Source organism: Elephas maximus, chromosome 3 (assembly GCF_024166365.1).
Source record: "Elephas maximus indicus isolate mEleMax1 chromosome 3, mEleMax1 primary haplotype, whole genome shotgun sequence".
Classification (NCBI taxonomy): Eukaryota; Metazoa; Chordata; class Mammalia; order Proboscidea; family Elephantidae; genus Elephas; species Elephas maximus.
Genome location: NC_064821.1, coordinates 185,892,174 through 185,902,781, shown reverse-complemented (window position 1 = coordinate 185,902,781; position 10,608 = coordinate 185,892,174). Strand labels below are relative to the sequence as shown.

Below are 10,608 nucleotides of genomic sequence, written 5' to 3'. Positions count from 1 at the left end.
ACCCCCCTCCCCACACAGGACCCCAGGTCTCAATCAGATCTTCTTTTAAAGAGTATATCCAAGTTCAACTGTGTTTCTGGGCTGCTACTTAGGAACAAGAGGAGGAAAGCGCCCCATTGCTTGAGGGGGTGATGCTCCAGACCCCTCCCCATCTAAGGAAAGAAAGAAGGGGTCCTGACACCCATCTGTTCCTACAAAGTGGCCAGAAGCCAGTCCTGTAGCCATGGAGATCGGCAAGAAAAGTTCGTGATTAAATTAGCCACCTTATAAATAAAGAAACGGGGTTGGCCCCAGACCCTCAGCCCCTGGCCCAGCAGGCTTTTCAGACTGCAAGAAAACTCACAGGAGTGGGAAGGAAGGAAGCCAGTTACATGCTTCACTACACTTCTGCGGGATGCGGAGCTAGAAGGAGGAGCAGGAACTGCAGCGCTGGTGATGAAGAGCTAGCTGTCAGATGCACTTCCCAGAGCAGGCACAGGGAGACCGAGGGAGGCTGGGGCATTCTCACCCCAAGAACTCTCTGCATGCTCCATGCTCCATGCTCAGGACACCTGTTAGGCTGCGCGGGAGAGGGGTGAGAGGAGTCTGCCCAGCAGCCTCTGTCACTTGCCATTGTTTCCCATCCCCAATCCTGAGAACATTTCCATGGGCTCTATCCTGCATCCCTCTTACTGCTCTTTTGGCCTCTTTCTTCAATTTCCCAACTACTAGAGTCCTCTGGGAAACCTTGCTGGCGTACTGGGTAAGTGCTTCGGCTGCTAACTAAAAGGTTGGTGGTTCGAATTAACCAGGTGCTCCTTGGAAACTCTATGGGGCAGTTCTACTCTGTCCTATAGGGTCACTACGAGTTGGAATCGACTCAGCGGCAACCGGTTTGGGGTTTTGGGTTTTTTGTTTTTTTTTTTTTTGAGAGTCCTCTGAAGTGGTTACAGGATAACAGCCAGAGCAATCCTTGTAGAGGAGGGTGTGGACTGGGAAGGAAAGGGGAAGAAATCACACTGTCTTTTAAACTGCCCCTCCCAAGTACAGTGTGGGGAGGGCGGAAGGGAAACAGGGCAGGTTGTAGACAGCTGAGCCTGTAGGGCCCAGACAGCTTGACAATGATGGGCTCTGCCCAAAGGTGGTCAGGATCTACAGTTAGAAACCCTCCCCAGGTTCATCAGTTGGCCTGTGTGCCTGTTTCTCTAGCCATTCCTTGCCAGTTACAATCCTTCCCCTCCATTAAGGCCCCTTTGGCAGTAAACAGGGACTCTCGCTACATATAGGACTCCTTCTCCTCCATCACCTTAGTCTCCAGTGGTCATCAACGTCACCGTCTTCCTGATATTGCCCTGGCTCCTGGTACCCAGAAACTAGCTTTAAGTCAACAGGCTGTGCAGACTGCCTATGGCCAGATATCTACTATGCCAGCCAAGGGCTCGCTTCCTCCCCATTCCTCCCGCCCCACATCCCGCTCCCCAGCATCTGGCCAGATACTGCCTTTCCTCACTTATCTGTGCCTCTCTGGTTCACAATGTGTCCCTTGTGTATTGCTTGGGTAGCTGAGACCAAAGGAGACAAGAGATCTCCCTTGTACTGAAACACTGGACTTGAATCAAAACTCCAGTTAGTGAGGGATCTAAGAGAAGCCTGAGAGCCAAGTAACAAAACTCAAAACTTGGACATCTCTTGGATCCCTCACATACCCTATCCTTTATCTATAGGGGAGAAGGGGTTGCCCTTGGGGTCGAGGCTTCAGGACTATAGTGGGGAATTCCCAGCTTCCCAGTCAAGCCCCCCTGCATCCTCTGCCGTGGCTAATGTGCAGCTTGGCCACCATCGATACAGGCATTCTGGGGAGATTGGATCTTGCTAGTCCAGGGCCTCAGGCCCTGGGCCAAGTTGGGGGAGGGCAGAGAGGCAATGAGTGGGGACCGGGGGGAATGAAGCGGACTGAGCTCAGGCATGCATGTTTCCCAGCCTTGGATGACTTAGTGAAGCTGAGAGCCTCTCTGCGATCAGGACAGGGAGCTCAGGGCCAAGGCCACGAACCCCCTAAGCCTTAAGCATTGCTGTGGGTAAATGCAGCAATGCAATATTCACACTTCATACTGAGCGATGTGGGGAACAAGGATGGGCAGAGAGAGACAGAGCAGACTTGAGGACAGCAGATGTCAGGGAGAAAGAACCTGAGGTATTTCTGGATCCCACAGACAGAGAGGAAAATCCATTACAGGGAGACTCATACTCACTTCCCTGCCACTTCCTGCCCCATTCCCATAAAACTTTCCCCACAGTAAGTAGGCTTGACTAGGGTTCTGTGAGCTAGTAAGCACTTGGGATGCTATCTAGGGCTGGAAGCGGGGGAGGCTGAGGTTCCCCAAAGAGGAGCCCCAGGAGGCCCCACAGAGGTGGTATACCAGAATTCTGTCTGGTCCTGTGCCCACTTGCTAGCAACACTGAGATGGATAGGCCAATCTCACCCTCCTCTGAGCCCAGGGTTACCATCACCTGAAGTCACTTTCCAAACAGGCCCATGTCATCATCTATTCCAGGACTGAAGAGGGGATGGATGCGGCCACAGCTCCAAAGCAAGTCTGGGCCCTGTGGCGGCTCCTCCTGCTTCTGCTCTTGCTCCTCCTGCCTGGAGGGAGCAGTGGCGGCTGCCCCACTGTGTGCGACTGCGCCTCCCAGCCCCGTGCCGTGCTCTGTGCCCACAGGCGACTGGAGGCTGTACCTGGGGGACTCCCGCTGGACACAGAGCTCCTGGACCTGAGTGGGAACCGCCTGTGGGGGCTTCAGCAGGGGATGCTGTCCCGCCTGGGCCTGCTGCGGGAACTGGACCTCAGCTACAACCAGCTCTCCACCCTTGAGCCCGGGGCCTTCCATGGCCTACAAAGCCTACTCACCTTGAGGCTGCAGGGCAATCGGCTCCGAATCATGGGGCCGGGGGTCTTCTCAGGCCTGTTTGCCCTCACACTGCTGGACCTCCGCTTCAACCAGATTGTCCTCTTCCTAGATGGAGCTTTTGGGGAGCTAGGCAGCCTCCAGCAGTTGGAGGTTGGGGACAACCACCTGGTGTTTGTGGCCCCAGGGGCTTTTGCAGGGCTGGCCAAGCTAGGCACCCTGACCCTGGAGCGCTGCAACCTCAGTACAGTGCCTGGCCTCGCCCTTGCCCGTCTCCCGGGGCTCATCGCCCTGAGGCTTCGAGAACTGGATATTGGGAGGCTGCCTGCTGGGGCGCTTCGGGGGCTGGGACAGTTAAAGGAGCTGGAGATCCACCACTGGCCATCTCTGGAGGCTCTGGAGCCTGGAAGTCTGGTGGGGCTCAACCTCAGCAGCCTGGCCATCACCCGCTGCAATCTGAGCTCAGTGCCCTTCCAAGCACTGCACCACCTGAGCTTCCTCAGGGTCCTGGATCTGTCTCAGAACCCCATCTCGGTCATCCCGGCCCGGAAGCTCAGTCCCCTGGTGCGGCTCCAGGAGCTCCGACTCTCAGGGGCGTGCCTCACCTCCATCGCTGCCCATGCCTTCCATGGCTTGACTGCCTTCCACCTCCTGGACGTGGAAGATAATGCCCTTCGGACACTAGAGGAAACAGCCTTCCCTTCTCCGGACAAACTGGTCACCCTGAGGCTGTCTGGCAACCCCCTAACCTGTGATTGCCGCCTCCTCTGGCTGCTGCGACTCCGGCGCCACTTGGACTTTGGCACGTCCCCCCCTGCCTGTGCTGGTCCTCAGCATGTCCAGGGGAAGAGCCTGCGGGAGTTTTCAGACATCCTACCTCCAGGACACTTCACTTGCAAACCAGCCTTGATCCGGAAGTCTGGGCCACGGTGGGTCATTGCAGAGGAGGGGGGGTATGCCGTTTTCTCCTGCTCCGGAGAGGGAGACCCCGTCCCCACTGTCTCCTGGATGAGGCCTCAGGGGGCTTGGCTGGGGAGAGCCGGGAGGGTAAGGGTCCTAGAGGATGGGACCCTGGAGATCCGCTCAGTGCAGCTGCGGGACAGAGGGACCTATGTGTGTGTGGTCAGCAATGTAGCTGGGAATGACTCCCTGAGGACCTGGCTGGAGGTAATTCAGCTTCAACCACCAAATGGCAGTCTCTCTGACCCCAACATCACCATGCCGGGGATCCCAGGGCCTTTCTTTCTGGATAGCAGAGGTGTGGCTATGGTGCTGGCAGTCGGCTTCCTCCCCTTCCTCACTTCAGTGACCCTCTGTTTTGGCCTCATTGCCCTCTGGAGCAAGGGCAAGGGCCAGGTCAAACACCACATGACCTTTGACTTTGTGGCACCCCGGCCCTCAGGGGATAAGAACTCTGGAGGTAACCGGGTCACTGCCAAGCTTTTCTGACCCTTCCTTCCGTACTGGGGGTCTGTCAAGCCAGCTTCAGAGATCAAAGGGGAAGATAGAACCAAGGTTACCTGGACTACAGCCTGGTTCCAAGCAGCACAGATCTCCACCTCCTGCCTACATTGTGCCAGCAAGTGACGATGACTCCTGGTAGAGTATTGGGACAGCACTGTCATCTCTCCCCTGAGGGCACCAGGTTGCTGAAGCTATTATAGACCCTGTCACCGGCCCAGCCCTCCCCATCCATTTCCCACCCCTACCACACACATACACACACACACACACACAGCAGGAAACATAACCAAGGCACCCAGGCTCTAGTCCGCTAGTCTAACCACTAGGCTTTCTTCACACACTTATATCCTTTAACAACTACTAACAGTCGCCAACCACAGTTACAAGATTATTTCAGAGGAGTGCTATGTACTTACTTCTTTGAGTCTCTCCTGTTTCCTCAACCAGACTGACTCCCTGTCTTTTCTGTGCTATGAACTAGAGCCCAAATCCCCAAGAATAAGACGAGGATGCGAGCATGGGGTGGGGGAGGATGGCCTCAACACCGACACTGTCTGCATGAGCCTCTGCCACCTGCTTCTGTCTTTCAGATCATTAAACCTGCTGCCAGAAGGCCATGGCAGTAGCAGCCAAAACTAAACGTGATCTTTGGAGCTTTCTTTACTTCAGTCTGCTTCCACCCTTGGTTCTGTCAAATCTTCCCCTTCCTACCCTTTTTGTCTGCCCACTGACCATGGATCCCAATGGACTTCTTGCCTGATAAACACTGGTTTATGAACAAGAAGGAGGTCTGCCATGCCTGGAGACATCAGCATCCCAACCCCAGCTTCAGTCTTAACCCTCTCCCTCACCACCACCCCACCACCCCAATCTCTGATGCTGGAGAAGGGCAGATCTCCACCTTGCAGGGGATCCCCAGGCAGAAATTTAGCCTAGGGCCCCCCCCAGCTCCTCCCCCTTCACTGACATTTTTTGGTGGGAGCTCCTTATCATTCCCCTGCCACAGCTCCTAGTGCCCCTGGGGGAAAGCAAGAAGGGACCACTTAGAAAATGACCAACCAAAGCAAGAATCTGCTGTTGTCAAAGGAGAGAGACGGAGAACCCAGCAGCGACTAGGCTTGGAGGAAGAAGGGAGGGGCCCGGCAAGCTGCAGTGAAAAGTCTAGGGAAGAGCGAGCAGCAGGGACTGCCTGCCTCGTTAATTTCCACTAGCCTTCTGCAGTTTCCCCTTGTTCTGTGTTTAGCGCAGCTCCAGTAGGAAGCTGTCTCTAGAGAGAGGTCACTGTCTTAGGAGCCCCCAGGTGGCAGGTGGGAAGAGAAGTGGAGCTGCTGACTGCCATTGAGTGTGCTTCAAATAGAGGACAAAGCAGAGTCCAAAAAAGTAGAGCCGCTGAGTGCTCAGGAACGGGAGGCCTCAGCATCGTCAGAGGGGGAGGAGTAAAAGGACCAGGAAAGGAGCAGGGAGGAGGGACTGAGAAGTTGGAGAATCATGGCCCTGGGGAGCCTTTCTGTCTCTGCAGCACCATCTGCCCCACATCCTTAGTTCCCCTCCACCCTCGAGAGCTCCCACCCACCCTACACCAAACAATACACAAGCATCAAGAGCTTCCTAGCAGATTCCTGCTGCTATTGTCCTTGCTCTGAGGAGACTCCACTGATTAGAGGATTCCCAGTTCAAACTGTCCTGACAGGTGAGAGGAGCTGGCATCACGGAGGAGGGGAGGCTGGACTTCACAGGCAGGCAGTCTCGTTAGGGGGGCAGCGATGGGAAGATGGGCTGGGCTGGAGGCTAATGTGAGAACCCAACAGTTTGGAGAGAGAGGCTGGAGACAATAGCACCCCCGAGAAATGGGTATCTCCGAGACTCCAACCCCCTCACCTCACAAACATGCACATATAGTTCAACCGGCATCCCAGCAACTTTCCCTTCTCCTGTTTAGAAGGTGCCGGGAAGGTTTCTCAGGGCCACAGCCCTCCATCTTCTCTCCAAAATCTTCCACCAGCAGCCGATAAGGTCGGGTGCTAGCGAGTCTCCCTCCAGTTGCCCCCTCTGCAATGCAGACAAGGCGGGAGTAGCGCTGCTGTTTGAGAAGTCTTCTCCAGGAAGGCCTCTGAGGCAGCGGGGAGCAGATGACATGTCTCCAGCCGGCAGATACTGCTGCCCGTCCCCCAGAGTCTCCAGAGCAGTGCTGTCCAGTTGAAATATAACGGAAGTCACATACATAATTTCCAATTTTCTAGTATAGCCACATTAAAAAAAGTGAAAAAGAAACAGGTACAATTAATTTTAACAACATCTTTTATTTAATTCAGTGTATCCAAACCACTATCATTTCAACATGTCACCCATCTGGTAAGATTATTAATGAACTATTTTACATTATTTTTTTCATACGAAGTCTTTGAAACCCAGTATATACTTGACACAGCACAGCTTGATTCAGTCACTAGATTTCCACCAGAAAGACCTGATCTGTATTTAAATTTCATAAAATTTACAGTCGTTAAATGTAGATTCACACACCCAAGTTGTTCCAAACATACTTAAAAGTTTCCTAATAACTGAATCAAATATCAGTTTTAAATTGTAAATTAATTAAAATGAAGTAAATTACAATTTCCATCCCTCAGTCTCATTAGCCACCTTCCAGTTGCTCAGTAGTCACATGTAGCCAGTGACTGCTATATAGGACAGTGTAGCTCCAGACACTGCAACCCTGGGCACAGGCTCAGTTTCCCCGGCAGAGGCGGGCAAAGCATCTCCTACGAAGTACATCCAACCTCAGGAAGAACCTGTAGAGTTACCCTCCTCACCATTCCAGCAACGGTTTGTGCTTCATCTACCACCACTCTTCTGTCAGTCTGTCACACTGTGGTGGCCTGCATGTTGCCGTGCCGCTGGAAGCTATGCCATTGGTATTTCAAATACCAGCAGGGCCATCCATAGTAGACAAGTTTCAGCAGAGCTTTCAGACTAAGACAGACTAGGAAGACGGACCTAGAGACCTACTCCTAAAACAATTGACCAGTGAAAACTTTATGAATGGCAGCGGAACGGTGACTGATTTAGTGCCGGAAGATAAGCCCCTTAGGTCAGACCCACCCAGGGAGGTACCTCAAAATCCCACCAGGGAAGAGCTGCCTCCTCAAAGTGGAGTCCACATTAAGGATATGAATGAAGTAAAGTTTTTGGGACCTTCATTTGCTGATGTGGCATGACTCAAAATGAGAAGAAACAGGTGAAACATTCATTAATAATTGGAACGTGGAATGTATGAAAGTCATGGGCTTTTCAATTGCCTCACATGCATGCAAAGGCTGGACAATGAACAACGAAGACCAAAGAATTGATGCCTTTGAATTATGGTGTTGGCAATGAATATAGACTATGCCATGGACTGCCAGAAGAACGAACAAACCTATCTTGAAAGAAGTACAGCCAGAATGCTCCTTGGAAGCAAGGATGGTGAGACTATGTCTCACATACTTTGGACATGTTATCAGCAGGGACCAGTCCCTGGAAAAGACATCATGCTTGGTAAAGTAGAGGGCCAGCGGAAAAAAAGGAAGACCCTCAGTGAGATGGGTTGACACAGTGGCTGCAACAATGGGCTCAAACAGCAACGATTGTAAGGATGGTGTGGGGACCAGGCAGTGTTTTGCTGTTGTACATAGGGTCACTGTGAGTTGGAACTGACTCGATGGCACCCAACAACAACTAACCTAAAGGTTGCAGTTCAAACCCACCCAACGGCATCGCAGAAGAAAGGCCTCGTGATCTGCTTCTGTAAAGATTAAAAAACTCATTGCCATGGAGTTGATGCTGACTCATGGTGACGCCATGTGTTACAAAGTAGCACTGCTCCATAGGGTTTTCTTGGCTGGAATCTTTACAGGAACAGATTGCCAAGCCTTTCTTCCACAGTGCTTCTGGGTGTATTTGAACTGCCAAGCTTTGGTTAATAGTTGCCTGCAAACCATTTTTATAGGCAATAAAATCCTAGAGAGCAGTTCTACTCTGTAACCTATGGGTCGCCATGAGTCAGAATCAACTCAATGGCAACAGGTTTGGTTTTTTTGGCTGATTTTTGTTTTTGCTTTTTGCCACCCCCTATTCTCTTTTCACAGCCTTTCGAGAATACCTCTGAGGGGCGAAGCAGGTTAATGTAATGAGTTTACTGTGGTGAGCACTTCCACAGCTTATCCAATCATCAGCAAGCCAGTCCCTTCTCCCACCTGTCTGGGAAGGCTGCCGTTAGCTCAGTTGTGACTGTTCGGGCTGTGGTGTGTGTGCTGATGAGTGTGTGCATGCAACCAGGCACAGGTGTGCGTGTGGTATGTGTGCAGGTTTTGTGAGCTGTGTGCATGTGCAGGGATGTATACAACCACATGACGGATGGGGCAATCCAATGAAGACTTTGCCCAGGGGACAGGACAGGAAGTCCCCAGGTTACAAATGTGGGACTTTCAGCAACTTCACCTTACTCTTTAATGTTATGTCAATTTGCCCTCATTTTGAAATGGCTGGACCAGCCCCTACTCACAACAAATTCGTCATCACAATCACCTTCGCTTGCCGCACGTACAGCTTTTACATCACTGAAAAGGCTTCGAGCCTGTTCTTGCACTAAAAGCCAAAACCAAACCCATAGCTGTCAAGTCAATTCCGACTCAGCAATCCTATAGGACAGGGTAGAACTGCCCCACAGGGTTTCCAAGACTGTAATCTTTATGGAAGCAGGCCTCCACATCCTTCTCCCACAGAATGGCTGGTGGGCTTGAACCCCCGACCTTTTGGTTAGCAGCCAAGTGCTTAACCACTGCACCATCAGGGCTCCTTTCTTGTACTAGCCAAACCAAAAAACCAAACCCGTTGCTGTCGAGTTGATTCCGACTCATAGTGACCCTATTGGACAGAGTAAAACTGCCCTATAGGGTTTCCAAGGGGTGGCTGGTGGATTCAAACTGCCTACCTTTTGGTTAACAGCTGTAGCTCTTAACCACCGCGCCACTTGGGCTCCTTTCTTGCACTAAAATTAGGCTAAATAAGAACCGTATGCACTTGTTCCCACTTACCTACAAATTCAGCTTAAAGGTGGACTCAGGGACAGATCTCGTTCGTAATCCAGGGACTACCTACAGGAGTGAGAGAAGACAAGTAACACCAACTGAGTATCTATTCTATGTCGGCACCTTATATATGCTTCCTTATGTAATCCTCACATCAACCCTATAAGGTAGGTAGGCATTTTGCTGATGGAACTGAAGGTCAGATAGGTTAATTAAGTTCCTTGAGTGCACAGAGATAGTGAGGGAGCTGCATTTGAACTCAGAACTGACACATGCTTTCCACCACACCACACTGCTCTAGTCACTGCCTGCCTTTTATAACCCCCTTCCCCAGGGTTGCAAGCAGAACTTTGAACCACTTTGTTCCAGTTTGAACCCCTGCTGAGAATTTGCATTTCCACCCCAGATATACTGAATCAGAATCTAGAGTTTAACAAGATCCCCAGGTGATTCTTACGTATAGTAAATTGAGAACCACTGCTCTACCAGTGGTTCTCAGAATAGGTTCCTAACCAGCAGCATTAGCAACGCCTGGAAACTTGTTAGAAATGCAAATTATCAGCAGGGGTTCCAACCAGAATGAATCGATTGGAAGCCCTGGTTGCAAGAGCCGACCTGTGAGAAAGGTGAAAAGCCAGGGGTCATCTCCCACCCCACCCTTCTGAGCAATTCTTTAGTGGGACCTGGGATCACCTGCTGATTCTCCTCTTCGGTGGCACTAATGCACTCGATTCAGAAGTTGAGGGAAGTTCATCTATTCGTGTGATTTTCCTCCTTCCTTTCAGTCTCTTCCCCTCTTCCAGTGTCCTTACTGCCCCTGACTCAGGGACCGGTAGAAAGGAGGAGAAATTCCAGGGACCATTATCATACCTCCAGACGGACTGAACTGAAATGCCTGGCTCCCAGCAAGCCTCCTTTCATGATTAAAAATGGAGGCTCCAGATTTCCTAGTTCCTCTCCTGGGTTCTAACCTCCACAACCTCAGGCTAGAGAGGCTGCTCAGGGGTTTCCAGTACGGAGTGACAATCTGTGAGCTGTAACAGATTTGAGGGGAATTTGACTCTGCCCACGTTCTGCCCTACCCCTGCTTGACACAGCCTTCCTGAGGTCACCCCATCCCTCCCTCCACCGCTCTCCTCTTTCACTTCAGACATGGGCTCGCCTAAGCTGAGAGAACTTTGGATCCAGA

General features: G+C 51.7%; 1 protein-coding gene across 1 annotated transcript; it reads left to right on the top strand.

The window, feature by feature from the left end:
- Positions 1-1,973: 1,973 nt before the first annotated feature.
- Positions 1,974-4,918, top strand: LINGO4 (leucine rich repeat and Ig domain containing 4). The gene has a single exon (XM_049876004.1). It carries the CDS (start codon positions 2,548-2,550, stop codon positions 4,333-4,335), a length of 1,788 nt encoding a protein of 595 aa, XP_049731961.1. The 5' UTR covers positions 1,974-2,547; the 3' UTR covers positions 4,336-4,918.
- The last annotated feature ends 5,690 nt before the right edge of the window (positions 4,919-10,608 follow it).

What these genes read in the sequence shown, in the direction of transcription:
- LINGO4 (XM_049876004.1), top strand. Translation starts at nt 2,548, where the DNA reads ATGGATGCGGCCACAGCTCCAAAGCAAGTCTGGGCCCTGTGGCGGCTC.